At 33.7% G+C, this 27901-nt stretch overlaps 6 protein-coding genes across 17 annotated transcripts; 4 read left to right on the top strand and 2 right to left on the bottom strand.

The window, feature by feature from the left end:
- The first annotated feature begins 1045 nt into the window (after window positions 1-1045).
- LOC107363395 (N-acyl-phosphatidylethanolamine-hydrolyzing phospholipase D) lies at window positions 1046-5944 on the top strand. Of its 4 annotated transcripts, none has more exons than XM_015930610.3 (5): window positions 1046-1367; window positions 3314-3895; window positions 3958-4704; window positions 4814-4922; window positions 5547-5944. In XM_015930610.3, the coding sequence occupies exons 1-5, from the start codon at window positions 1317-1319 to the stop codon at window positions 5681-5683; spliced, it is 1626 nt and encodes a 541-aa protein (XP_015786096.2). In that variant the 5' UTR covers window positions 1046-1316; the 3' UTR covers window positions 5684-5944. The 4 variants fall into 4 exon arrangements, with proteins under 4 accessions (XP_015786096.2, XP_015786095.2, XP_015786098.2 ...); XM_015930609.3 differs by lacking the exon at window positions 1046-1367 and adding an exon at window positions 2658-2888; XM_015930612.3 differs by lacking the exon at window positions 1046-1367 and adding an exon at window positions 2658-2746.
- Window positions 5945-5999: 55 nt separating this feature from the next.
- On the bottom strand, window positions 6000-12383 carry LOC107363384 (uncharacterized). Of its 2 annotated transcripts, none has more exons than XM_089267541.1 (6): window positions 12253-12383; window positions 9148-11856; window positions 8965-9086; window positions 8830-8895; window positions 8214-8300; window positions 6000-8144 (listed from the first exon to the last, which is right to left on the bottom strand). In XM_089267541.1, the coding sequence occupies exons 1-6, from the start codon at window positions 12263-12265 to the stop codon at window positions 6747-6749; spliced, it is 4395 nt and encodes a 1464-aa protein (XP_089123667.1). In that variant the 5' UTR covers window positions 12266-12383; the 3' UTR covers window positions 6000-6746. The 2 variants fall into 2 exon arrangements, with proteins under 2 accessions (XP_089123667.1, XP_089123668.1); XM_089267542.1 differs by having other exon boundaries at window positions 12054-12383.
- An 879-nt stretch (window positions 12384-13262) lies between these two features.
- Window positions 13263-14577, bottom strand: LOC107363425 (uncharacterized). Its single transcript, XM_015930646.3, has 2 exons — window positions 14285-14577; window positions 13263-14194 (listed from the first exon to the last, which is right to left on the bottom strand). The coding sequence occupies exons 1-2, from the start codon at window positions 14523-14525 to the stop codon at window positions 13434-13436; spliced, it is 1002 nt and encodes a 333-aa protein (XP_015786132.2). The 5' UTR covers window positions 14526-14577; the 3' UTR covers window positions 13263-13433.
- A 254-nt stretch (window positions 14578-14831) lies between these two features.
- On the top strand, window positions 14832-16002 carry P32 (complement C1q binding protein P32). Its single transcript, XM_015930665.3, has 2 exons — window positions 14832-15154; window positions 15343-16002. Exons 1-2 carry the CDS (start codon window positions 14911-14913, stop codon window positions 15882-15884), a joined length of 786 nt encoding a protein of 261 aa, XP_015786151.2. The 5' UTR covers window positions 14832-14910; the 3' UTR covers window positions 15885-16002.
- A 208-nt stretch (window positions 16003-16210) lies between these two features.
- sgl (UDP-glucose 6-dehydrogenase sgl) lies at window positions 16211-19935 on the top strand. 6 transcript variants are annotated; one of them, XM_089267545.1, is made up of 7 exons: window positions 16482-16600; window positions 16659-16749; window positions 16811-16901; window positions 17696-18243; window positions 18362-18739; window positions 18817-19007; window positions 19211-19935. In XM_089267545.1, the coding sequence occupies exons 4-7, from the start codon at window positions 17907-17909 to the stop codon at window positions 19730-19732; spliced, it is 1428 nt and encodes a 475-aa protein (XP_089123671.1). In that variant the 5' UTR covers window positions 16482-16600; window positions 16659-16749; window positions 16811-16901; window positions 17696-17906; the 3' UTR covers window positions 19733-19935. The 6 variants fall into 6 exon arrangements, with proteins under 6 accessions (XP_015786111.1, XP_089123671.1, XP_015786110.1 ...); XM_015930624.3 differs by lacking the exon at window positions 16811-16901; XM_015930625.3 differs by lacking the exons at window positions 16659-16749; window positions 16811-16901 and having other exon boundaries at window positions 16211-16600.
- Window positions 19936-20311: 376 nt separating this feature from the next.
- l(2)k05819 (transmembrane protein 94-like protein l(2)k05819) lies at window positions 20312-27518 on the top strand. Of its 3 annotated transcripts, none has more exons than XM_015930585.3 (10): window positions 20312-20683; window positions 22108-22286; window positions 22409-22700; window positions 22790-24052; window positions 24153-25923; window positions 25993-26416; window positions 26496-26653; window positions 26727-26812; window positions 26902-27166; window positions 27252-27518. In XM_015930585.3, exons 2-10 carry the CDS (start codon window positions 22191-22193, stop codon window positions 27322-27324), a joined length of 4428 nt encoding a protein of 1475 aa, XP_015786071.2. In that variant the 5' UTR covers window positions 20312-20683; window positions 22108-22190; the 3' UTR covers window positions 27325-27518. The 3 variants fall into 3 exon arrangements, with proteins under 3 accessions (XP_015786071.2, XP_025016922.2, XP_015786073.2); XM_025161154.2 differs by lacking the exon at window positions 20312-20683 and adding an exon at window positions 21656-21747; XM_015930587.3 differs by lacking the exon at window positions 20312-20683 and adding an exon at window positions 21670-21951.
- Window positions 27519-27901: the final 383 nt, after the last annotated feature.

A 27901-nucleotide genomic window follows, 5' to 3' on the forward strand; every position in this document is an offset into this window, starting at 1 on the left:
CATAATTGGCTTCTAAAAATTATCTGTATAATAAGTTCACCTTTGTGGCATGCTGGTGTAATTATTTTCATGAAAAGATGTAAAAAGCTGAAGTATAAAAGACTTCTTACTTTGTAACATTAAATTAACCATTCATTTGATATTGCTTAATTGTTTTGAATTTTTTTCATATCTTCAGATCAACATTAGACATAACATACGATGTAATTTGATCCAAGAATGGTTCAATCAATTTCAAGGATTTAATCCGATCCAAGCAAAAGGTTAGCTTCAACTTGATTCATCATATTTATAAATTATAATTTCATGATTAACCTTTTTGTGATCTTTTGACACTTGAGCTTCACCGTCAGTTGATAATGAACTTGGACTCTGTTTCCCAGACCGTTCAATGTACTCAGAAGCAGTCGTATTTCAGACTCGATTATACGATTTAATCTCTATTAATGAGTTTAATTAACCTTCTATCAGTAATTAATGTTAACTTTGATAAAGGCCAATGTCAATTTATCAAGTTGAAAGAAAGTGGGAAATAAATTGATAATTACATTGAAAATGAAAATGATGTTCATTGAAGCAATCATTAATTACCCGTTTCAACTGATAGTTGATTGAAAATTTCAACCGTCCGGATTTAATAGTCAAAACTATTTGAACTAATCCATTTCGATACAGATTAAAACAATTAAACTGATAATAAAATGGATCAGCAATTGGTGTAAAGCAAGAAATGGGATTTTCAATGGTTTATTGCTAGCAAGTTGAGATTACAATAAACTATTGATTGACTATTAGCTGATTGATATTTTTCAATATTGATAACTTTTAACCTTAATCACGATGGTATATGGGCTTAACCTTGATTGTTGATTAGGAAGTCGATGATGACAAAATGTAATTGTTATCAATTTTAATCAATGTAACCTTGATTGAAAAAATTGAAAGTAAACACGACAATTAACCTAACAGTTGGTCATGAAAAATTGTGTCTATAAGTCAATTTGAATAATAATTTGAATATATTCACAGTCAATCCAGGTTCTTACATGTTCACAATCATTAACAAGTGAATCTAATTCAATTATTTCATTTGTCCAAATAGTCAACATTGATAAGTTGAAGAAATTACCTTTTCAGTGAAAATCAACTAATCAGTGGAATCAATTGATTCAAATTACGTTTGTCTAAAAAACTGGTTTCCATATTTAAAACATTAACCGATGTGAATTTCATCTTAACCATTTCTGTAAAACTGAAATTTTGTCATCTCTGACTTTATTTGTTTGGCTTCCAAAAGGATTATTTCACGTTAAAAGATGGCCACTCTGACTCGAATGATGGTCATTTTGACCTGGATCACAATTGAGGTAAGATTTGTAATTTTGTTTATCATTTTGCTAATGCTTTCCAATCAAGCTTATTATCGAGTTACTTCATAGACTTACATGAGAGTCACGCTTAAGACCAATTTGAATGAAATACTTGTCTCATCTGCAAGAATCCAGAGATTCTTTGCAAATTTTTTGCTCTTTTCAAAGACATTGAATCCTGATCTTTTGATACTAATTTTCATAAATTTTAATTATTTGATGATCATCCTTGGCTAACTGATTTAAATTTGTAGATTAAGATTATTAACATCAATGCTTCAATCGTTTACTTCGCTTTCACTTCGAGTATGTTGATGAGTTAATGGTTTATTCCGAGCCTCGATTGATAAGTGAAAGGATAACATCTACAGTGGAAACTATTGAACCGTTTGATACACAATGTATGCTTTTAATTCATTAAAACCGTTGGTTGATGGATTGGATTATAATTAGTTTATATTTAATTAGATTTGCTGGTTTACGTAGTCTATTAAGTTTAACATCAAAACCTTCGAGTGTTAATTTGAATCACTTTGTCTATCAAGCTTTACAATGACAAGCTTGTTAATAAATGGTATATCAATTTATTTTGCCTTTTAATAGCAAATCTAAGTTTTATAATGATCTCTGTATCAACAATTTAACACATTTTAATGAAACAATTTTGTTTTGAGCGCCATTCAATTATCTTATCTCATACCAGGTGAGTAAGGCGCGATTAAGTTGCCTTATGAAAATCAAGCAATGTTTAGATTAGATACCGAAGCTAGCCGAGTTTTGCTGTGGTGGCTGGCTACTGTTAAAATTGGTATGTGGCTGGCTGATAGCTAGCTGGCAGTAGCTAAGCTAGCTTTGCTGCTAAATTCCCACTTAGGTGGCTAGTCATTGAAAAAGAGCAATATGATTGTTAAATTTCTTCATTAATGAAGTAAAATGTATAGTAAACTTGAAATGAAAGAAGTACATAGAGTTCAACTTGAAATTTGCAAATTTTCATTGATCAAGAAAATTTTGTTTACTCTTGAAGGACTGAGTTGAAAATATTTTAAAAATGAAGAAAGTTACAAGGAAGCAAAAGTATCGTCTAAAATTGATTTAAATGAATCAAATGTCCTTCAATAGATCTTTTCGAGTCATAAAAAGCCTGAACGAGTTAAATTCGTAATAAAAAAGTGGCAAGCTAGCTAGTAGTTTCAAGCTACTTTAGCCAGATAACGTTCTGGCTACAGCCACACGAGTGTTCAGGTGGCTGGCTAGCTAGCTTGTTTTCACTAGCTTCGGTATCTAGTTTAGATTACAATACTCATCAATTGTTTATTATTAATATTTAACTCTTAAACTTTTTATTAATATCGTCGCATGTTTCGTCACCAAATGTAATTAGGAACCGTCCATGTTATTAATGACTTGTTAAACTTGTTTAAAGCAAAAAATTTCCTATTTAAAATGTTTCGATCATTTTGGTATAATTTCTATGCAAAATATCAACAATTTAACCAATTTACAACTTATTTGAAGGTAGAGTTAAATAATCAAGTGAAATAGATGAAAGTGAAGTGCCACCCCAATGAAGATTGATCGAGTATGTTCCTTTCGATCAAAGGCATTATGAGATTGCTCACCATCATATCTTACCAGATCATCACCATCTGATTCTTGGTGATGCTCCATGCAATAAAATCGGAATAAATGTATGGGTTATGGAGTTTAACATTTTTAATTTAGACTAAATTTTGCCATCTCATCATCATGCCGTCAATTGTTGCTATCCTACAATCATTATCATGCAATCATTATCTCTTGGCAACTAGATCTGGGATTATTTTTGTGCTATAAACAAGTTGATCATTCTCTAGACTTTGGATTTTTGTCAAAAAAACCCGTCAAGATAAAATCTTTTGATTTTGTGGATTTTTATTTGAATTTGATTTATCTTATTTCAGAGTTTTTTGGCTTTCGGACAAGCAGACCATTCTCGCTTGATAAAACCTGGTGATTGGAGTAGACACGATAACAGTCTTATATCGAATTTGAATTCATTCTCCAGTCAATTGGGTTTGGTTGGGCGTGTTATTAGTCCATTGAAACCTGGTCTAGACTCTAATCCAATTGTATTACTAAGTGACAGTGATTGTGAAAATGAATCCACACGCAATTACGATGAAAGTTCTAGTCTTTTAAATATTCTCTCAACATTACAGAAAAGATCACAAGGAAATTTGTTTGCCTCCAGTCAATCTAACCCCATTTTTGTCAATCTAATTTCACCGAGTGACAAAGTAAATTCAAACATCCCGTCAAATATAAGAAACATGGCTGTCAGTAGAAAGTCAACTAGAAGTATACCTGATGAGTGTCCCAATTCAGTTACCAAGAATACAATTGAAAAACAAGTTACTAAATCAGTTCGTGTTGATGGACGATATAAAAATCCATGGGATACTTGGAACGAAAATGCTTTTCGGGTAACGAGTTTAATGAGATTCGGTTTCAGTCGAGATAATAGTAATGTTCCCAATCAAAAAGTAAGTTCAAGACCTGAGTACATTAGAATGATTTAACAGCTGATTTCTTTTACTTTGCTCAGGAACTGGATAAACTTTTGCCAATAGAGAAGCCAGTATTTCAAGACGAGAATTCAAATAATAATGGCGTTCGAATAACTTGGATTGGACATTCAACTATTGTAGCTCAATTTGATAATTTTAATGTAATCACCGACCCGATTTTCAGTTCAAGAGCAAGTCCAAGCCAGTTTTTCGGTCCTAAACGTTATCGCAATCCGCCATGTACAATCAATGATTTGCCTGCAACATTAAATGCCGTAGTTATTTCACACAATCATTATGATCATTTAGATGTTGCCAGTGTCACAAGTTTAAATGAAAGGTATGGAACCTCGTTATCATGGTATGTTCCCATGGGCCTTAAAAGTTGGTTCAATTCAATTGGGATTAAACATGCAGTTGAAATGGATTGGTGGGATGAGATTTGTTACAATGGATCTATAACAATAGCATTCACTCCAGCTCAACATTGGAGTAAACGAGGCATCAGTGATGATTTTCTCAGTCTTTGGGGATCCTGGACATTTGTCGGACCCACTCAGAGATTTTTCTTTACTGGTGACACTGGCTATTGTCCAGCTTTTAAAGAAATAGGCGCAGTTTATGGACCTTTTACCGTTGCAGCAATACCAATTGGTGCTTATGAACCGAGATGGTTCATGAAACCTCAACATGTTGATCCTGAAGAGGCTGTTTTAATCCATCAAGATTTGAAAGCTCGTGCTTCAGTTGCTATTCATTGGGGTACATTTGCACTTGCTAATGAGGTAAACCTATGAATAATAATGATTTAAGTTATTAATTATTATTAGCTTAAAAATAGTTCCCTGTTACTTGACATTTTAATTTTCATCTAATTTTCTTTTTCTCTTACAGTTCTTTTTAGATCCACCTCTAAAGCTCAAATCCACCTTGGAAAAACTCAATCTATCTGGCTCTGAATTTATCACACTTAAACATGGTGAAAGCAAAGTTTTCCCATTAGGCTAGTATTTTTACCTCATCATGATGCAAGAAATGCTAAAATGTCATTTGTTTGCTTTTAAAGTATTTTGATCTCGTCTGATTACCTCATGAAATATGATTGACTCTATCGAATTATCGAATAAATTCAAAATCTTTCTAGATTTATGTACAATTGTTTAGAAAGTTGACTACAAACAGAACCCACCTGTAAAAAGGTGACAAAATGAAAATGCACTTATTTTACTATCACTACATTTAATCTTGAATAAAATCTTGTCAATATATTGATTATCTCATTACTTTACTACTCATAATTTTGAGGTTAATATTGTTTGTCATTTTTTTATTATGAATAAGATTGGCATTAAATTTTAGATTGAATAAGAGTTGCTAAGGAAATCTTTAATACTGAAGTAGTTTCATGATCATCTATAATTACGAGAAACGAATGAATATTTGAATTGAGACAATTTTCTAGATTATAAATTGAATGATGTAATTAATCGATAATGATCCAAAACTCGACGGACTGATATTAGTATAAGTTTAGCGCATAAACCTTTGTGTCAATCAGTTTATTTTATTCATATTATCATGGTTGGTCCAAATTGTCATTAATTTTTCTTTTTTTAATTTCGTACAGATCCAAAGGAAGCTGAACAAGCATCAAATCGATTTCCACTTTCCATGATTGCCAACCTACAAGTTCAAGCTAATTCCGTTTTCAATTCAACTTTCATCAACACTTTTCTCAATTATGTCACCAATTTTCTTTCTTGATTTACACTAACACTATATAATTGTAAGAATCTGAATCTCTGGAATTATTTTCGCAATTGGTTAAGTGAACAATGTTTACAAACTCTGACCTTTTTATATTGATTGTTGTTATAACATTCAATTTGATCTGAAATTGTATTATATAATTTAAAAGTGCTTATTATACTGTAAAAATTAACCATAAACAGATTGACCAACTAATTTAAAGTGAACATAAATGGACAATATAACATTTACGAATAAAATCTATTTAAATATTGACATTTCGCATATTTCAATTGACGAATGTAGAAGTGAAATTAATTTCAACAGTTAATTTTAATGTAGAGCAGCTTAAACATGATTTTATTGGTCTTAAAAGAGTAGCATAAAGGTGCTACCTGAGTCACGAGGATTAAGAATGGGATATACATGAGAGATGACTTGTAAGAGAGCTGAAAATAGGTCCAGAATGATGTGTGGAAGGGAATTTAGGATTAAACGTAATAAACAGAGGCTGCAATTGGAGATGAAGATGCTCGAAGGAAAAAGAAGTTCTACTTTTTTGGTCGCAAGTGATTTCTTAGTTTGAATACGATTTCGTATTAGAAATTACACATTTTTTAAGCGATAGGTCGATTTTGATTTTTACATCGATTCAATTCGTTTTTTAGCTGAAATCAAGCAAGTGTAAAAAATTATCAGCTGAAGTGAGCTCGACAATTTGTGCTGATTTGAGATCTCATGATCACGAGCTATTTTATCATACTTGTTTCATTAAAAATCAAAAAAAAGAAATGAAAACATTTCATTAAGCATAAAAGGTGATGACGCAAAATAATTAATAAAATTAGATAAAACAATTAAAACGTGCAAAATCGATGTTGTAAAATTTGGAAACTGACCATCACTCTTTTTCACGCATAAGTTATTTTCGAATGAGAGAAATCTATTAAACAAATTATCAGATTTTAGGGGATGTTAAGGGATAGAAGTGGTACAGTCTAAAGGATGAAGTAAGAAGAGTTGGCAGATGATTTAATTCGGTAGACCGGTCAAACCACAGCGCCTTTTAATGCGACATCTATCCCTTAGTCGAGCCGTTTTCAGCAGGTACTGAAAGAGTTGGTGTGTCAGATGATAGAGGTTGAGCAACGGAGTCTGAGTTTGTTGGAACAGGTGGTGCAACTTGTTTAGGAGCTGAAGTTTTCACGCTAGAAGGTGAAACACTCAATTCTGTTGCTGGCGAAGAATTTTGTTTGGAATTTGTCGTTAAGGTTGGAGTTGTTGGTGGATTTGTTGCAATCGGTGCAGTAATCGGAGGAGTTGGTGCTGTCGAGTTTGAAATAACTGTTGTAGCTGTTGAATTTACCGAGGTGACAACAGAAGTTGTTGCCACAGTAGTTTTAGGAGAAGAATTTTTTACGTTGGAAGTTGGAGAAGCACTCAGCTCAGTTGTTGGAGTAGAAACTTGTTTTGAATTTGTCGTGGAGGTTTGATTTGTTGTAGTCGATACAATGACTGGAGAAGTTGAAGCTGTAGAGTTTGAAAGAACTGTTGTAGCTGCAGTAGTTATTGTAGTTATTGTAGTGACATTAGAAGTTGTAGCTACAGTAATTTTAGGAGGTGAAGTTTTCACCACAGAAGGTGGAGAAATGTTAACTTCAGTTGAAGGAGCAGAGATTTGTTTTGAATTTGTTGTAGAAGTTAGATTTGTTGCAGCAATTGGAGTTGTTGAGTTAGATAAAACTGGCGTAACTGCTGAAATTACTTGAGTGACATTAGATGAAGTAGTTACAATTTTAGAAGGTGAAGTAACAGCAACAGTTGTGCTTGTTGTCGTAGATGGAGTTGAACTGTTCGTAGTAACGGGAGCTGATGAAGAAGGAGGCGGTGGAGGTACCGGTGCTGGTGTTGGTGTTGGTGGTAGGGGTGAATTTTTATTCAAGAAGTCCAGTCTTTTTTGGATAATAGAGACAATCTCAGGAGTACAGTATTTGATCACAAAGTTGATACAAGTTTCAGTTTTAATATTGTCCAGAGGAACATTTATTCTAACGTCAGCTTGAAGCGTGTTGACCATGAAATCAATCAAATTTACTTCTTGTTCATCTTTATCAAGAGATTTGTAATTCAGTAATACTGATGCTAATGGGACCTCTCCCGATCGATTCTGAACTTTCATCATGTTTGTGAGTCGTCTAATAGCATCTTCATTGTTTTTCAGACTTGGCAATAACTGTGAGCACCTTTTGGGTGTATGTCTGACTATAAGATGCAATAATGTATTGTCATCTTCATTGATACTTTCACTAAGCTTGCAATCACTTTTGATGAGAGCCTCGATCAAATCAAAATAACCGTATTTAGCTGCTTTATGGAAACACGTTTCTTTGAGATTATTACAAGCAGCATAATCACATTTGTTGTCCCGTAATAATTTAATTGTCTGTGTTAAATAATTCAAGAGCCTTTCTTTTCTCTGTGAACGAAATCATGAAAAAGTGGTTGAGTGAAAAAATGAACAATAATTGATATCTATATAACATACCTTAAATCGATTGATCTTGCGATGGTTGAATTCTTGTTTTTTTATGGCAACTTCTTCATCCTCTGAACAAAAGTCATCTCCTTCCGACTGAATGAATGAATGAAAGAAAAGCAAAAAAGATTAGCAACAGATCAATCGTCAAAAGACATTTAGATTAATGATAATTCGAAATAAAATTTATTTTTTTGTTGACTTTAATGACTCCTTAAGTGAAGAAAAAACGGAATTTAAATATTTGAAAACACAGTGGCTACAAACTAAATTGCAAAAAGTACATGCTAACATATTAGTCTCATTCATTTACGAGATGAGATAAGAGTCAATAGCCAAAAAACCTTGAAGAGAGCCACGGGGAGTCTATCTCCATCATAAATTGAGTGCAAATTCTAAGTGACCAGAGGCTGGATTTACAAGATGGAGTCTTTACTTTCTATTGGACTTCTATTTCTTGTTTTCAAACCTAGTTTTCATTAAATGTCTAGTCTGTCAGCAGTAATCTTGAGGTTTTTTGGAATTTCAATAATTTGACATACTAATTGTGGCATTCATTGAATATGGAAAAGTTACACCAAGAAAATTTCACACTAAAAAAGAGTTGTGAATAGTTAATAATTACCTCATCATTATTTGCAGGATCCGGTTCATCAACAAGGTATTCGCCATAGTCAGCAAGGTAATGGAACTATTAAAAGAAGAATTTGATAGTAAAGACCTCATGCTAAGAATAATCAATTGTCTGAAGTATACTCACGGCATTATTTCCTTCTCTATCCGATTGTGTAAAATCAACTTTATGGTTTGCAAGGAACATAATCCTATCAATCATTGATTTTCCTGGTCTTGATTTGATTGTCTCCATCAATAAAGTTTGACCTGCGAAAATTCACGTAGGATGATGATTAAATGTTATCGATAATGTTTTTGCAACACTTACCACTACTGTCCAAAACTTGTGAATCCAATGTAACACCTGCATTGGCTAACATTTCTACCAGGCCAAGGTGACCTTTAATATATCCAATCATAAGGGGTGTGATATTGCAAACATTTGGTTCGTTAATTTTGGCGCCTGCATCGATGAGCAGTTTCAGGGTGAAATACCATCCGTATGCAACAGCGAAATGAACAGCTGTATTACCGAAGCTTTCTTTTGTATTCGGATTAGCACCGAGTCTTAAGAGGAATGAAACGACATGTGAATGGCCATTTATAATAGCGTGCAATAGAGCAGTACGATCTCTTCTATCAAGTGCCTCAACATCAACACCTTTTTCCACCAGCATTTTTACAACACCAAGATGACCATTTTGAGACGCAATCATTAATGGGGTTAATTTATCATTGCCAGTAAGAGTAACCTTTTCAGGGTCAGCACCACTTTCGAGTAAAATTTTGACATTTTCTTCTTTTCCTTTTTCACAAGCAATATGAAGTGGAGTCAAACCTTCCTTATTCTGCCTCTCGATACAACTATGTTTATCTCCACTGTTATTTGCTTCATGAGACAGAATTAATTCAACATTGTGAACTCTTCCAGCCAGGCAAGCCAAGTGAAGAGGAGTATTGCCTTCTTTGTCTTTAACCAAAGTCGGTATTCCTTTGGAGATTAAGTATTTAAGTGGTCCTCTGGATTCACAGACTGCCGCATAGTGTATTGGATGCCAACCTTCGGTATCTTGCACTGAGTAGCTATCGCTATGAGATTCCAAAAGCGTTGAGATATAGTATTCATCAGGATTAATAGCTGCGCAATGAATTGGAGTTATATTGCAATTGCTGATACTTCTACTAGAGACTAGAGACGGTTTAGCGATCGAGAAAAGTTCTTTCTCTTGAAGAGCTTCTTTGTGTAAAGTATGAAAGCCGAATCCACCTTTTCGGATTGCTATTTGGACAAGATGATGGGCAATTTCTCGATGACCATACTTGACAGCAGATGAGATATTGTTAAGAAAGAGTGTCAGTATATTTGATGACTTATCGCATTCTAAAGAACAAAATTTATCTATGGTCTCAACAGAGATACCGAACTTAAGTGCTTCTTTGATGATTTCGCTGTTTAAATATGTTCGCTGACGAAGACATCGATAATCATAGTTATGAGATAAATCTTGCAATAGCACTTCCATAGCTTCGGGTGTAGAATTGGCTTGACCTAATATCAGGATATTTTGTTTTTTACCCGGACTCCGAGTAATAAGAACGTCAGGGAATGACACAAGACGAGCCAAATACTTTTTATCCATAAGCATTTTTATGGCAGACAAATCTTCTTTTTGTATGGCATATGATAGAGCATCTCTCCTAATATTGAGACTTCTTGGCACACAGAATGAACAAACTTTTCCTTCAACAACCATTTTGTCAATCAGTTCATAATCTTTACGATTAACAGCTCTAATCAACAATTTACTATCAACTAGACTTGAAACCTCAGGAATTTCATCTCGAGATTCGAATGTTAGTTCACGCTCCATCTCAGGGACTTTGAGGTTAGGAGTTAGCGAGATTCTAATCTTAGGACGTTTAGCTTCGTGAGCGTTCATATTGACTATTCTCATGCTTGTTGGTTGTCTTACTTTTTCTGAGTGGTTTGATCTGTCGACGTGCGATCTTGAACTACGCACTTCACTTTTGACGGTTTCTTTGCTTGAAGATTGGTCATTATTACTCGAACGTCTTTTTCGAATAGATGGTGTTGATTTAATAGCTGATGTTGATGGAGTCGGAGTTGGTGGAGGCTTTTTCTCTTCTTTTACACTTCGGCTACTAGAGCGAGTACTTCTGCGATCCTCTGAAGCAGGTGTTTCAGGAGCAGGATTTGATGCTCTGCGTTCACGTTTAACAGAGGTTGATGGCGTAGCTTTATGATTAGTTTCAGTCGATCTGCGCCGCTCTCTTAGACTGACATCTCTTTCACCATTGGTACTGGATCTTTTAGAACGAGCAGAGCAAACCTTGGCAGGTTTCTCTTTGGCTATTTTAATTGTTGGTTTCGGACTTATTTTGTTAAGTTCTTCTTCTTCTTCTCTACCGACTATACTGACATCTACTCCATCGCTGACTACTTTGCGCGGATCAGGGACTTCGGTTAAACCTTTTTGAACATTTATTGCTCTTTCAAGAATGTTCATAGTTCGTTTCCTTTCATCAGCAGGCAGCTGATATCTTGTTTTGTCTTTACGGTTCATCTTGAGATTGGTAAGAACACATTCAAAATCAGTTGTGTCATAGAAATCGGGGGTGTAAATACCAGGCTCTTTTTCATCATTTAACCATTGAATTTTGAATTTACGGCTGCTTTTGTAAACGTTTTGAGCAGTTCGACACACAAAAAATGTACCTTCCTCATTACGAACAGCAAGAAAATCTCCTTTACTGAACACAACTATTTTATCGTCATTGCTTTTAGAAATTGAGCAAGGTTTGGTTGGTGGCTTGTAAAGAGCTGGAGCCAAAACCGCTAAAGCTTCGGGAGATTGGAATGGTTGATATTGTGATCGAACCCTCTTACTTGTTCTAGGTTCTCCGTCAGTTTCCTCTTCATCAGTGGAGCTGCTTGAACTACCTTTCTTTGTTTCTGCTTTCCGTAACACTCCATAGCGTCCTTTCCACAACGCTTTTGTACCTTCCGTCATTTTGGCTAAAGGTAAATAAGTATAAAAAATTACAGTTAGAAGCAATAGACAACCCAAGGAAAGGATTCAAATAAATGAGTATTTAACTCAAGTATACTGTCAAAACAAGGCTACATATTAAACATGAATAAAAAGATCAACTTGAGCATGACTTGAATAGTCGAATTGACTAAATCTTGGAGATATCAAAGAGCAAAATTACCAATTGAATCACAACTAGTCAAGGTACAGTTTTGTTGGTCAAAATGAAATAAAACTGTACACAAAGAGTGACCGCTCAAAAGATCGTTTTCCTTTTCCGTTGAAATCAGTTGCCCACAAGAGAGACCAATCTAGTCAGCTCAAAAAGCTATGAGAATTTCTCATTTCGCTTCATTAATTAAATAATTTTTGTCACTCACCTTTTTTCTCCATAATGTCGACAGCTTTAAATTGACAAAATTACAAAATAAAATTCAAATTAAAAGATGAAAACACTAACTAAAAGATTTTTCTAAGAGCCATTGAGCCAATTCTAAGGAAAGACTGTAAAGAGAGAAGAAAATGGCGCGAGGGGCCGAGACTTAATTGAAAGAGAGACTCTTCATTTTTTCCCCTCCTCTTTGCTCCTAAATTTGCTCCTTCCTCTTGGTATTGGCCTTTCTCTTTCTTTTCAGACAATCTCGGCTTGATGCTATTGCTGTGCTTAGCGTTTGCCTTAGCAAATAAAGATCAGATCTATTTTTTTCTCTGTTTAATTTTGATTTATTTAGCTACAATTTATCTATTTTATCTTTTAATATTTAGCTTGTCCAATGGTTAAATTAGTCATTTAAGTTTTCATCATTTTGGTTTGATCTTGAAACACAAGTAACTAGTGCTATGCGCTCGATACTTATAGAGTAAAGTCCATTTTATTACATCATGTAACCCTTTTAGTGAGGGTCTGAAATAGTTAAAATGATTAAATGAATAAATATCGTAAATTGTATCTATAAGCCACTCAGCCATACTCAGGCTGTTTTTATTCTTTTTGCACTGCAAACAAGATATTGAATTCAGGATACATTTTGCTTGAAAATAAATCGCTTTATCTTCATATTTATCATCTTAAATATCAGCTCTTGAAGACTCTCATTTCCCCTCTCCCCTGTCTCTACCCTTAAATTCAATCACTATCATTATCATCTTATTTATTTACCCTTATATATTATACTCCATTGCCACCCTCATTTTCGCCATCATTTTTCTTCTCTCAATTAAATGCTCTCTGAGCAATAGTTAATTTGTCATAGATACAACTTTAAAAACATAGTTTCATTAGCAAATAACCATTTCCTTAACATTTCTATATTGATCCGAATAAATTATAACAAGCGATACTTCCCCATAATGATGATATTATAACCAAAGATAATGTTAATGAAAAATATTTGTTTGTTGCAAAAGCATTTTTAATCATAATTTAAAGAGCAAACATAAAATATTAGAATACAATTATCCTTGGGAGGCTTCATTGTAAAATTTTGAAACTTTCCAAGCCCCCTTTGAACATCTTTTTACACAGCAGTATATCTACAGAATCTGTAATACAGATTATGGTTTAAATCTCAATTCTACATTTAGGATTGACATCTTGAAAAAGAAGCATGAGCAATTCTAGATGAGAATAACTTGCTGCCTTGGTTCCAGTGATAACTACTGTTTCCAGGCTTGGTATATTGACTAGTGATTGCAAACCAATAGCGGAAATATTGGTATTGTCCGACAAATTAAGGTATTTTAACTTGTTTGAGTTACGAAAATGACAGGATAATCGCCCACAAGCCCAATCATCAAGTCCAGGGTTACTCGATAAATCTAAATGGACCAGTTGCTTCAGATTAATAAAATTGTCCAAACCTTCATAATACAATCTACAATTAGAAGCGTCTAATTTTTCAACTTTGAAAGCAGTATCCATTTTATTAGGTAACTCAATATCAGAAGAAATCCATTTATCTGATCCAACAAATTTGACTTTGCCTCCACGATAAGTAATGAAATGAGAGGCAGCTAAATCAGGTCCTAAAATTCCAGTTCGCTTGGGATCGAAACGTTGTTGAATGATATCACGCGTTTTTTGCCTGAAATTGTAGTCAACAAGCATTTGTGACAAACGATATCGCTTCTTTTTGTACCATCTAATCTGCCAGTCACTATCATCATAAATTTCTTCCGGATTCTTTGGAAGGTCAAATGACGGTTTGAGCTCGATAAGATTACACGTTATACTTTTAAATTCTTCTTGATAAATAGCAATAGCTCGCTCCACATGTTCAACAGTTAGTGGATGGTTCACAATAATAGCGGGAACACTTGAAACTGAAAAAGAGATCGGCAGTTGCATGAAATCAGTAAAGAAACTAAAAAGATTATAATATTAAAATCATACCAAAGTTGCTAAGATCTTACCTGGCTTGCTAACAGCTTTAATTTCTTCGATAGGTAAAGTCGCTGTTTCTTTAACGACATTCGCAGACAGCGAATTAAATCTTTTAAAAATAATTGTTGAAGTTGAATTAGCAGAACATGAAAACTTGGATGAAAATGATGTACCATGGATGAGCCAGGCTTTTGATGAGAAATCTTGGTTTTGCTGGCAGGATTTGGTAAAAATGGGACCAATTCTAGTTAATTTAAACAGCATTTTCATGAATAAAATAAGGATTTACAGAATTCAAGACTTTCGTAACGAGAGTCCGTCAGATCATATTTATCCTTCAGCTGTTTTCCTTTCAATTTAAAAGCCTAGCATCCAATTAGATTGATGGCGGTCTTTATGAACCATTTTAACAAAACAAGAAATAGTAACTTTGAATTTGGCGGTTTTACCTCGTGTTGCAAGGAGTTAAGCTGTTTCTTTGGTTACTATTGGAACCGGAAAGCAACAAAATGGTTTTGCTTGGATACAAGACCAGTATAAAGTGAAGGAAAATTTTACCTAAAGCACGTTTTTCGTTTATTCACCTAAACGGTTGAAACTAAATCGTGTTTAAGCAAATTTACTTAATTTTTTAGTTTTTTTCACAGCTTTCAAAATGCTGTTTAAATTAACTAGACTGAGCTCTATTTTCCTCAAATCTTGTCCTAAAAACTACAATCTCACATCCAAAGTTTTACTCACCCAATGTAAATCACTTTCATCCACGTTTTCTTCACCAAATAATTTAACTTCCACACTTAATTTTAATAGATTTTACTCTTCCACTGGAGGTATTGCCAAAGAAATGGAAGCTTTTCTCACTGAGGAAATCAAAGCTGAAAAGGCCAATAGTAAACCAGGTAAGATTTCATCTTTTTTCTTGTTTTTCTGATGCTATTTAATTGTTCTTAATGATGATTTGTCTACGGATCCCGATTAATTTTGTGACGACAATATCCGAGTCTGATTGAGAAATTTAAACTGGCAACTTGACTCATATGTTCAAATGAATCAAATCATTTTCTGACCGTTCTCTTTGTCTTCTTAGTTTCTAGCGTTCCTGGTTTTGAGGTGAAGGCTGATGGAGCCATGGTTGAGCTAACTAGAAAATTTAAAGATGAAAGTATTCGTATCAGATTGAATGTCAATGGGTCGACTACGGATGATGAAATGCCTGAGGCTCCTGATGCTGAAAGCATGGCTGGTGGACCTATACTCTCTAAACCAACTTTTTCTATTGAGATTATTAAGCCATCAGGAAAAACTCTTTGTTTGTCCTGTAACTTTGCCAATGACATGCCTTTCGAAGGGGAAGATCAGAGCGTCCAAGGTCAGGAACAACCTTCTGAAGACATTTTTGAAATTGACGGTATCACTGTTCTGGATAAACCTGAAAACGAAATTGATGAGACAGTCTATATGGGAGACGCCTCTCTTATCGATGGACAATTGTATGATATTCTTATGGATTATTTAGACGAGCGAGGTATTGGTAAAGAGTTTGCCTCTCATCTCATTGATTATTGTACTGCTTATGAACATGAGAGGTACATCAAACTATTAGAAGATCTGAAAAATTTTGTCAAATAATCGCTTTTTCGCTAAACTTTCCCATTCTAGTGTTTTATACAAAAGTAAATAGTTATTAGACGTTTAACTAATCTGTGTTCATTTATATATAAATTAAAATAGTCAATTTACAATTAAATTTGTATTCAATTATTTTTATTTCAAATGTTTTGATTTCCAGACTCAATTTTTGATATTCCCTGGTACTCAGATTAAATAGCAAAAAAGCAACTCTTTGCCCTGCTAATAATTGCTTTCAATTATTCAAAATAGATATTTCAATCAACTGAGGAAGTGTTAACTTCCTTTACTTTTCGGAACTAGGCTATTTTAGAGTAAACGGGTTGTGTGCATGGTCTCTGAGAGGAAACTTGTTTTCTGATTCTGACGCATATTATTTGTGTTTATAACTCTCAGGTCGTTCCCTCATCTTGGACATCAATTAATTTTTAAGTTTGATGATCTAAAAGATATTCGGTGATAACATTCATCAGTTTAATTTAAAAAACAACTAAAAATTGCCTCAAGTGTTTTGAATGTTTAAAAAACAAAACATTGATGAATATCCAGGTTTGTTGGCTGTAATGCAACCATTTAAAGGGCATTGAATTTTATTTACATCCTAATTAAAATAGCATATTCCAATGCTCATTTTGATTTCACCAAACCATAAACATATCTAAAGTCATCAAGCCTCAAAATGAACACGAGAAGGAGGAAACAGCTCAAAAGCAAAGGTAATTACTAATAGTATATTGATCCAATATTTTAACATCACATTTTCATCTATGTCAGTTGATTGTGTAAATGCTGGTGATCATTTTATTACAATACTGTTTGACGTTTTCAATGGCGTTAATCATAAAATTGATCTTAATAAACCAAGGTAAGTTAATAAAAACCAACCCTTCTAATTAGCCTTAACATGTTTTATCTATTGTTTTTAGCATGCTTTTATGTGACAAAAATTGTCAATCAATAGAGAAATCACGTTTGTTCTGTTCTCGTTTCTATTTTTCATATCATACCATGCCAATTGTACGTCAAAATTCTTTATTTTTACTGCCATTATCGTCATCAAAATTAGTGAGATGAGCCACAATCAATTTGATTACAGCAATTTCAATCAACTCTGACCATAGGATAAAAACAAAAAGCTGCTTTGACCGGGAAAATTGAATTTTTGTCTATGCATATGGTTTTCAGAAAACCGGAGATAAAAACAATAATGATTCACTATTAATGAATAGGTTTGAAGACAATTATGTTACTGATTACAATTATGATCCTAGTGATGATAATAATGAAATTTGTAATGGTATTGAGTTCAATTGTGACAAATTTAAATAATTGTATGATGATGTATTTGAAGCATGATTTGATTTGAGATCAATACCGTCTGACTGAAGATCTGCTGACCCTTTTGTTGGATAAAATTTTCAAAATCCGTGGATTAATATAAATCGGTTAAGAGCTTTATGAAGTTGGTACATACCGATGCTGGAATACACCTGAGATACTTTAACTTTCTATGAATCTGTCTGGCCTCAGGTGAAGCTGTTTGGACCTCGTTTCCGTCTAGATTTCTTGTTTGATTGGTTTTCTCTCTTTCTTTTCTTTATCAATAACCAGCTAGCATCATCATCATTATTTTCATCATCAACCACATTCTCATCTCACTCACTCTCCCTTTCTCTCTCTCTCTCTTACTTTACTTTAAATCAACCAAACAAAGCATCATCATTCAGTTGACTTGTTCCCTCCACCAATTTAACAATTAGTCTCCACACCAATACAATTTGATTTTTATTTCTTATTTTCGTTCATATTAGAAACAACTTGACGTCTCCTTGAATATTGGGACCCTTCTTGGTTTGATATTTTAATCCATCATTAAGACTCTGGTTTGACATCTGGTTTCTGGACAACATTAATTTACGCTTTAACTAAGTTTTAATTGTCATTCATTTCATCCATTTGGCACTATCTACGTGTTGTTTTTAACTTTATCATCTAATCGTCACTAATAACCTTTTTACAACCATGAAAGATGTTAAACGGATCTGTTGTATTGGCGCTGGCTATGTTGGAGGGCCAACAAGTTGTGTTATTGCAAAGAACTGTCCCCACCTGCAAGTTGTCGTAGTTGACTCTAATCAAGATCGTATTGACCAATGGAACTCTGACTGTCTTCCTATCTATGAACCGGGACTCGATGTGATTGTTAAGGAGTGTCGTGGTAAAAATCTCTTCTTCTCAGTTGATGTTACTGGTGAAATCGAAGCTTCTGATTTAATTTTCATTTCTGTCAATACTCCAACCAAAACTTTTGGTATTGGGGAAGGAGAAGCCGCTGATTTAAAAAATCTAGACTTTGTTTGTAAGTTACTCTAATATTTTTTATTCAATTATGATTTCAGTTTGAATTTCTTACACTGAACACCTAATTTGTTTCATCAACCTTTTCTCTCATACCTTAATTTCTCTTGTCTTTTTAGGTCGATTGATTGCCAACAATGCTAAATCTAGTAAAATTGTGGTTGAAAAAAGTACTGTGCCCGTTAAAGCTGCAGAGCTGGTCAATAGAATCTTGAAAGCGAATCAAAAGCCGGGCATTACATTCCAAGTTTTATCTAACCCCGAATTCCTAGCAGAAGGAACCGCAATCAATGATTTAAGCGATCCAGACCGAATATTGATTGGTGGGGAAGAAAGTGACATGGGCCGAGAAGCTGTAACCAAATTAACTCAAATTTATCAAAATTGGGTAGAACCTAAGAAAATTATTACAACTAATTTATGGTCTGCTGAGCTTTCCAAATTAACTGCTAATGCTTTTCTTGCACAAAGAATATCTTCGATAAATGCCATATCAGGTAATTATGACGTTCGTTGAAAAAGATTATTGAAAGAATATTTCACTAACGTTTGACATTTTTCTGCATTTTCACAGCAATTTGTGAAGCAACTGGTGCTGATGTTAGAGAAGTGGAAAAGGCTGTTGGAACTGATACAAGAATTGGTGACAAATTCCTAAGAGCTGGTGTCGGTTTTGGAGGAAGTTGTTTTCAAAAAGATGTCCTCAACCTTGTTTATCTCGCTAAAAGCATGCATTTATATGAAGTGGCTGAATATTGGAATCAGGTAATAGAAATACTTCAACTGATGACCCAAGACCATGTCATGTCTATAATTTGGTATCTAATTGTTTATACATAATGAATGAGATGATTATTGCCATATGGTCCAAAGTTGTCAAGATAAATTTGATTGGTTTAGTTTTTTAATTTTGTAATTATTTTGTAAGGCTTTTGAGATTCTAATCGATATCTTTTTTTTATTTTCAGGTTATCCTCTTCAACAATTACCAGAAGAAACGATTTGCCCAACGAATCATTGAATGTCTTTGCTTCACTATTACAGATAAAGTGCTAACCATTTTCGGCTTTGCTTTCAAAGCAAATACAGGAGACACCAGAGAATCTCCTGCTATTTATATCTGTCGTGATTTGCTGAAAGAAGGGGCACAGCTTCATATTTACGACCCTAAAGTATCACCCAAGCAAATTATGAATGACCTGAGGTCGGTTCTTCCCGAACAGAGAGATTCACTGGATAAACTTGTTACCATCCATGAAGATCCATACAAAGCAGCCAATAATTCTCACGCAATCGTCATTTGTACCGATTGGAGTGAATTTCAAAACTATGATTATCAGCAGATGTACGATCAAATGGAGAAACCAGCTTGTGTGTTTGATGGTCGTCTTGTATTAAATCATGAAAAGCTAACATCAATCGGCTTCCACGTTGAAACAATTGGTAAAAAACTAAAGCGAGATGCTTTAGTGTCAAAAGTAGCAAGTTAATTGAAATGGAATGGTTTTATTTATCAAACTCTATACAAAAATTGGCTGAAATTGAGAAATAATCAATTCTCTATCGTTCTTGAATTATTTATACTTTTGGTAGCAAGCTTTAACTGATTAGTATTATTGAAACTAATTATGTATTTTTAATAATCAAATATCTCTACTATTTATATTAAAAGTTACCATAATTTTCACCATTATCAATGTGTTTATGAAATCAATTGTAATTTCCATCTGGTGAGGGGTCATTAAATTGTGCTTTGAGCATTCATTTTGTATTGAATCGACTACAATAGTGGCCAGGATTGAGATTTTTTTCATCTAACCAGATCTTTTATCTAACAAGATGTCGCCTAACAATGAATAAAAGTACCTGTAAGTTACTGTTCTTGGATGCTCACAATTTTTGGCTCAATTAACTGCAACCATTTTATTATTGTACAAGATTTAGTCTAAAATTATTTCATTTTCGAGTTGTAAGCAAAATCTTGTAACCAAATCCTTCAAATCATCTGCAAGAATTATCATTTGTGTTAAAGTTATTAGATTAGGTTATGATATATTTCCAACAACTTTGCTTGAAGGTTAGCTTTTTCAAGTAAAGTTGCCTTAGAATTAATCTCTAGCTTATCTCCACTTCTACCAATATCTATGATTATTATCTTCTCTCTTGTCTTGTGATCATTTCTTCTGGCGATTTAATTTGCATTGTTTTTTCTCTTGTCACCAGTTGAATTATTCACTGATTTTCCAATTGTCTTATTTAAAACATTTTAATATTGATTTGACTCTCTTGCAACCTACCGACGTACCAATATTTTAAAATTTGAATGGATTATGACAAACAACTGAGACGCTAACTGGGATCTTTTGTTGAACTTTTGTGATTGAATTTTTACATCTTTAGCAATGTAATCACCTATACCAGACTGTTGGATAGTTGAGTGGGTAAGTTACATGGTTATTATAATTTCAATGACTTATTTACAGTTAATATGATAGCTACTTGTTTGATTGAGATTCCTATTCTAGTGAATTGTATACACACGTAATGTGAACGAAATGACATGATGACAACCTACTCTCTGCCGTTTTGTTTCAAGGATCGCCACATTTTTTGAAATTATAAATGTTAATCATATTAACTTATTGTTTTTATGATCTAACATGAAACAAGGACAGTTGAAGGTTATGATATAGACTACTTATTACAGTAAATTCCCAGTAAATGTATAAATAACAACGTGAAATTATCGCCTATCATCTGCCCCTGATTATCTCATTTCATTCTGATTTTTCGATCTTAAAAATAAAAATTTCCAATAAAAAAACCTTTGATACGTTCATTCATAATTGAATGATTCATTGAATGATAACATATATTCGAGCAACAAGTCTTTTATTAAAGAATGATGATTTACATGATGTTTATCATATGAGCTGTTTAAGAATAGCTCAATCATATGAGTCTTTGTTTATCATTTACATGGGAATATGTTGTGTTAAGAAGGTCAAGTTTATAAATAACTAACATGTTTTCACTATTCCAATAGATTATTATTAATATTGATCTGACTGAAACTGACCGAATCTCGGTTTCAGAAGATGATAAAACTAATGTATGCCATTATTATTAATGATATTTGATTGAAAATATTGAAAAAGATTCGGAAATCAAGTGAGTGTCAAACGAGAAAATCAAATCACAATACATTTCAACAAAGAAATAGAGACAGATACGATTTTTAGGGTAAATGACAAAGAAATGGAATCAAAACTGTGATAAATTTAGCTCAATAATGAATAATTTTTCTTTTTTCATTTGATATTCCTCTCAGAATATCATAGTGACATTCATTCTCCTTCTTATAATCTCTTGAGATGCCACTTTTTCTCCTGCAATCATCTGCTTTCTCCTAGATTCTCGCTTGCTCAAAGAGACATACAAAGTGAAGATGTTTAACTGAATATTGTGATGTTTCAAAGCTAAATATCGATAAATATGTTGTTTTGTGAGTTTTTATTTAACAATTAAATTATTTATTTGTATCTTTTATTTACAACATTAGCAATATTTCCCTTCTATAGTCATATGCATCATTATAATTGCAACTCACCTCTTCTAATACAATCGCTGTTTGTTTACATTCTGTTGTTCCCTTAAGTGTCGGTTCCATTTTTGTTAATTTAACAATCAGACAAAATTTAACTTTCAGGTTAACATAGTAACATGATTTATTCCTACAGTTTATGTCATCTCTTTTTATATATTTGTTTTGTGTCACTTAATTCTAATAATTTCTCTTTTTCTCTCCCTGTATACCATTTTCATTATGTCTGCCTCTCCTATTAACCTAACCAAAAACAAACAGGTAATCAACAACTGATCTAGTCAACTACATCCAAAATTGAATGTCGAATATACCTAAGCAAAGTTACATGATTACGATATGCAATGAATTATTATACCAAAGAGGTGATTGGTTTAGGTTCGGCTGAGGCATTAAAGATACTTCACGATGAATTGGAAAAGGAATTAAGTCACTGCAAGGTGAGTTTTTTCCCATAAATGTTTTTCTTTATCAGCCAATATTATTGGTTATCAAATCTAAAAATTTCCTTATTACTCTATTGATAATATTTTTTTCATCTTCTTCTCATCCTCTCATTAAGTGTACATCTCGTTCACGAAGTGGTATTTGTGTCTGGCTTAGTGAAAGCTTTTATCATTCAAGTGTCTCATCAACCTTTCGTTGGCCGAGCATTCTCTTGACAGCCTTCACCTTAATTGTTTTCATCATCAATTATGGTTACTCAAAAGAGCACTCACTTTTGCTACAGTCTCTCATCTTATTGTTTTTCCTTATCTTCAATGTTCTACTTACTGCATGGGATACTTGGATGAGACACCAAGAACTTCATAACAAATGTCGATTATTATCTAAAAAAATTAAAAACTGTTCAGGTCAGTTTAGTTGATCAATTAAACAATTTGGGGTTCATTGATTCAATGTAAGATAACCAAAGTGTCTATCTGTTTGTCCTAAATTACAGAAAGATCTCAATTGATAAATGAGTGGAAAACTGGTAAATACTATCCTAATCTATACTTACCTCAATCACCATGCATCACTCTTCAATGGACATATCGAGATAATCAGCGAGTTAATCTGCCAACTTCCTTGTTAGTTAAAGGAGATGTTATTCTCATGTGTCCTGGTCATGCAGCTCCTGGTCTTTGTAAAAGTTTGGAACAAATTAATGCCCCCAATGAAGGTGAACCTTCATACCTCGAGCTTAAACGGGGTGGTCGTTTGGGATCAACCGTTGAACAGGGTCCCATGTCATTTACTGGTGCTCGTCTTCGCAAAGCGGCCAAACCAATTAAATTTGTTATGTTAGAGACACCATATATCTCTGGTTTACGACTAGCACTTGACCAATCATGGCATCGTCCAGCAACTCTCTATGAGAAGGAACGTCACACCATCATAACCAAATATATAGAGAGAATAATTATACCTTTGGTTTGGTTAGTTGTCTTTACCGTCAGTATTATTCACTATGGTTACAGTTCCGGTTACAAAGTCAATGTCTTCGCTGAATCATTTTTTGTCCTCCTTCTTCGTCCCACATCATGTCTTCTACCTCTTCTTCCATTGACACTTCCTTCTCTATGGTTAGTCGTTAATGCTTTTGGAGTTGCCCATCTTTTCAACTTGATTAAATCACGACCGATGGTCAAAGAATCTGGCAATGCAAATTTTTCACTTGGATCGCCTGGAAGTTATTGTGGTCGGGATGATGCCACTGTCAGTGGTAATATTAATGTTGATTTAGCTGCTAGTAGTGGATCAGCTGGTTACGAACCTGGTAATGTTGATGGTGATAATGTTAAGCTAAAACGTCAAGCAGATCCATTTTTCGTTGACCTGGATTCAAATTCTTCCATAGATTTATCGACTCCTATTCGATTAACTTGGAGTGAGCTTTATAAAACTGTTGTAGACTTGCTTACTTGTCGTGATGGTAACCTTTGGAGATCAGCAAATATACTTCAAATTTTCGGAAGTATAACAGCGCTTTGTTGTGTCGACAAAAAAGGGATCCTTTCATGGCCCAATCCAAGTGCAGATAAAGTTTTCTTTTTAACTTCAAATTCTAACAAACATGGTTCTTCAATTGAAACTAATCCAGATTATTTGATCGATGACAATGACGATGATATATTTGTTGATGAAGTCAGTTACAGAAATTCGAAAAATAACGAGTCAGTTAAAGATAGCTCCAGTAAAGCAAATAAAAAAGACAAATACGGTAAGAAATTAGTTTTTAATTAAATTCTACAATCAATTCTTATTCTTGGTGAAATAAATTATTGTTTCTTATTTTTTTTCTTAACTTCAAATTGAATTAGTGAGTAAAGCTGAAGTGCTAGACATCACACATGACATTTATAACAGCTTTGGCTTGCAATTCGATGATCCTGAATGGCCTAGGTTTCTTCCTAATTTAAAACCTCTTGGATTAGCAATTCTATTAAATACCTGTAACATGGATGCTCAAGAAGAATACAATCTTTTCTGTGATCATATTACTTGCGAATCGATGAGAAACGAAGCATCCGTCCCCGTTATCAATAAAAGATGTCTTTGTGAATTATCAAGGATCATGGGTTTTACGGAAAAAGCGATAACAGACTATCGCTATATGTTTCAAATATCTTCTTTTCGTCATGTTAAACCTGAAGTAATACAACAAGGGAAACTCGCACAACTCAACTTTCCCCGGTTAAAGATGCCTTTTCCAAATATGACATCAGCCGTGATTCGTGATATTTGTACTGGTTCATATCAACTTTTTTCACAAGGAAATGGTGATTTTATCCTAGATGCTTGCACCGAGTTTTGGGATGGACAAGATCTCTGTGGTCTTACCGAACCTGATCGTAAAAGAATTCTCGATTTTTATCATCGTTCTAGTTTAGCTGCATATTGTATGGCCTTTTCATATGTACCTCTCAATACTTGTCCTGATCGACGGTTGAACAATGATTTTTTCATTGAACTACCCCCTGATAGTCGTCATGTTTTTCAATCACAAAAAAATCTCAATTCATCTGTTCGCTCATGGGAAGCAAGAGATACAAATTGCGCTCGTCCTTTGGCGAGTCATCATTTGAGTACCGATTCACTTACCACAAAAGAAGAAAAGGCAGAACAAGTTGATGAACCAAATGGAGCACAAAATACCAATTATACTCGTTCAAAATCTGCTTCTTCAACTGCCTCTGTTGATGGCTATCATTTTGAATCACTCATTAATCAATTAACAAACCAAGTTTTCATAGGAATGGTAACTATGCAATATCAAGCCTGTCCTGACTTTGTTACTCTTGTGGAGCAACTTGATAAAGCCTGTATTCGATTTGTTCATTTCTCAAAAGAAAATGAGCTAAGAAGTCGAGTTTTCTCCGAAAAAATGGGTCTTGAAGCTGGATGGAATTGTCATATTTCTTTGCTGAGTGAAACCGCTTCCAAAGAAATAAATATGAATGCCTCTCAATCCCATGTTAATAGTTTCAAGGGCTCCAAAGTATCAATTCATCCAAACTCTGAACCTAATGTAGCTCTTGTTAGAACTCAAAGTGCACCAAGTTATTTTAATACTGACCCGAGTACAGTAAGGTTTGATAAAAGTCCTTTGAAGGAACAATCATCATCAATCATCATCACAACTGAAGAAGACAATAATATTGAAAGTGATAGAAACAAAATTGAGCCACTCGATAATGATGAACATCTGAACCCTACTGGTAGTCGCACACATAATGGAGGAAAAGAAAATTTCATGATGGAAAGTGACAGCGAAGATTGTCGAAGTAAAAGTTGGTCTGAAGTTTCAACCTCACCGAGTCATATAACAGAAAGTACAAATACCGAGCGAAGTGCTCCAATAACTTTTGACGTGGCTAATAGAGCTAAATTACCAAAAGGGATCGAACAAATCAGGCCACATCTCAAAGAAGTTGATAATGTTCCTCTGTTAGTATCACTTTTTACCGACTGTACTCCACAAACAACACGCGAAATGATCGAAATTATGCAAGAAAATGGAGAAGTAGTTTGCGTTATAGGAAGTGCTGCTAATGTCCATAATATACCAATTTTTCTACAGACTGATGCCAGGTATAAAATATTACATACAAAATTTATTAAACTTGAAGGTTTAATTTTAATTTTTGTTTCCCATTTTAGCATTGGAATCGAACCTTTGTATCCACAAATCTGTGTCAGAGAACCTGTAACTAAAGCATCAGGAAAACCATATAAAGGATTCATCTCACCTACAGATATTAGTAATCAACTAAACACATTGCCCTGCTCCATCTGTTTTCATCGGGAAGATTCAATTAGCATTAATCGTATTATCATGGAAGCTCGACACTATATGATGAATGCTCGAAACTGCCTTCAATTTTTCTTTAGTTGTTCATTAAGTTTAAGCTTGGCTCAACTTTTTGGTTTCCTATTTTTCCTCCCACCTTTACTTTCTCCTGGTTCTGTTCTATGGCTGGTCACAATTATTTTCCCTCTGCTTAGCCTTTCTCTCATGGGAACCCCTTTGGACACACAAGTGATGAATCAAGCTACTGGAAAAAATTTAAACTTGAGTCGTGAAGTGAGTCTATTATCGTTGAACACTGAATGAAATCTATTTTAGCTCTCAGAACTTATGTTAAATTATCTTCTTATTTCAGAGTATAATTTACTTCTTGATGTGTTATTTAATCAAGTTTTGTCCATCTACCATGATTGTTGTCACTTCTTTTGCACTTATTATTAATGATGCATGCAAAAAATCAATTGGAGAAGACACTAAATCATCTGGACCTTGCTGGATGCTAATTGATGCCAAGTAATTAAATTTTTATTTACAATTCAAGCCTTTTCAGGTAACAGATTAATTGAATTTTATTTAATATTTTCAGTGTTACTCTCAGTGGAGCTGACAAGTTGAATAATCCTGTCTTGATGGCTCAAACATTTTCAGTAGTTTGTATAGTTATTTATTTCAGTAAGTATGATCAAATCAACTAGATTTAACGAGTTAATTTTTGAATTCTCTTTTCTAATATTATATTTTCAAATTTTATTATCTTTCAGCTATTATTTCAATTGGTTTTGTTCATCGATCTCATCTTCTCTGGCGAAGAAGCCCGTTTGCGAATAGATGTTGGGCTTTCATGTCTATCATCTTATTAATTATAAATTTACTTTTCTGTTTGGCTCAAGTTTATCTCTCTCATGATACTCCATTATTTTTAAGTGAATATCTTTCAACCATACCACCTTACGTTTTCATACTCGCATTCCTTTGGCCAATAGCTTTGATTATTATAAACAGCCTTGTTAAAGGTCACGAAATTAAGTAAGTCTAACCAAATTTCATAATCGTCGTGCATCTTTCAAAAAATAATACTTTTATTCAATCTTTTTCTCCCTTTTTTATCTAGAATATCAGAGCGACAACAAAGACGAGCTCGTCTTGAATTTGGCACAAAACTAGGAATGAACTCACCATTTTAAAATATTAGGTCGCTTTAATTCTACCATTAGAGAACTCAACTAGGAAGTCGCGACGATTCAAGCAACAAACAAGACATACGCTTTTAAATCCAAGTCACAAAAAAATTATTGTAAATATATACGGAAAATTATCTATTATAACAGTTATCTCTTCTCTAATATATTAATACCGTTTTGGTATTTTTCTGTCAAAATTTCTCCGCACTCAAACGGTCTTAAATTTTCTGTTAATCGCAAATGAAAGGTTTTGGCCTGAATGTCGCCCCAAAAATATACAAATTTTTAGAACCCGGCCCTGAAACTCAGGAAAAGCAGATAAAAAAGAGACTAAAATCGACATTAAAAAAGAAAGAAAAAATAAAATAAAGACAAAATGACACTTAACATTGTTGTACATTTGAATACGCAATATGTACATAAATGAAGTCACAACATTAAATTTTTGTGTAAAAATTGTGGCTAAACTAAAAAGGATTTTAAGGAAAACTTTTACGCGATCTGAAAGCCATGGTTGAACTGCATGTCCGAAAAACTGTCAAAGCTTAATCAGAATTCAGGTTACTAACAAAGGAATTTA

The sequence above is a fragment of the Tetranychus urticae genome, chromosome 2 (assembly GCF_039701765.1).
Source record: "Tetranychus urticae isolate SD_2017Ah chromosome 2, NJAU_TeUrti_SD_1.0, whole genome shotgun sequence".
In the NCBI taxonomy this organism is placed as follows: domain Eukaryota; kingdom Metazoa; phylum Arthropoda; class Arachnida; order Trombidiformes; family Tetranychidae; genus Tetranychus; species Tetranychus urticae.

Coding starts and splice junctions, on each gene's coding strand:
- P32 (XM_015930665.3), top strand. CDS start 14,911: ATGCTGTTTAAATTAACTAGACTGAGCTCTATTTTCCTCAAATCTTGT. Junction 15,155..15,342: donor AAAGGCCAATAGTAAACCAG/GTAAGATTTCAT, acceptor TTGTCTTCTTAG/TTTCTAGCGTTCCTGGTTTT.
- LOC107363395 (XM_015930609.3), top strand. CDS start 2,817: ATGTTTCGATCATTTTGGTATAATTTCTATGCAAAATATCAACAATTT. Junction 3,896..3,957: donor GTAATGTTCCCAATCAAAAA/GTAAGTTCAAGA, acceptor TACTTTGCTCAG/GAACTGGATAAACTTTTGCC. Junction 4,923..5,546: donor AAGCAAAGTTTTCCCATTAG/GCTAGTATTTTT, acceptor AATTTCGTACAG/ATCCAAAGGAAGCTGAACAA.
- LOC107363425 (XM_015930646.3), bottom strand. CDS start 14,525: ATGAAAATGCTGTTTAAATTAACTAGAATTGGTCCCATTTTTACCAAA. Junction 14,195..14,284: donor TAAAGCTGTTAGCAAGCCAG/GTAAGATCTTAG, acceptor TCTCTTTTTCAG/TTTCAAGTGTTCCCGCTATT.
- LOC107363384 (XM_089267541.1), bottom strand. Junction 8,896..8,964: donor ATAGAGAAGGAAATAATGCC/GTGAGTATACTT, acceptor TTCTTTTAATAG/TTCCATTACCTTGCTGACTA. Junction 8,145..8,213: donor GCAAGATCAATCGATTTAAG/GTATGTTATATA, acceptor TTTCGTTCACAG/AGAAAAGAAAGGCTCTTGAA.
- sgl (XM_015930625.3), top strand. CDS start 17,907: ATGAAAGATGTTAAACGGATCTGTTGTATTGGCGCTGGCTATGTTGGA. Junction 18,740..18,816: donor TTCGATAAATGCCATATCAG/GTAATTATGACG, acceptor GCATTTTCACAG/CAATTTGTGAAGCAACTGGT. Junction 19,008..19,210: donor TGGCTGAATATTGGAATCAG/GTAATAGAAATA, acceptor TTTTATTTTCAG/GTTATCCTCTTCAACAATTA.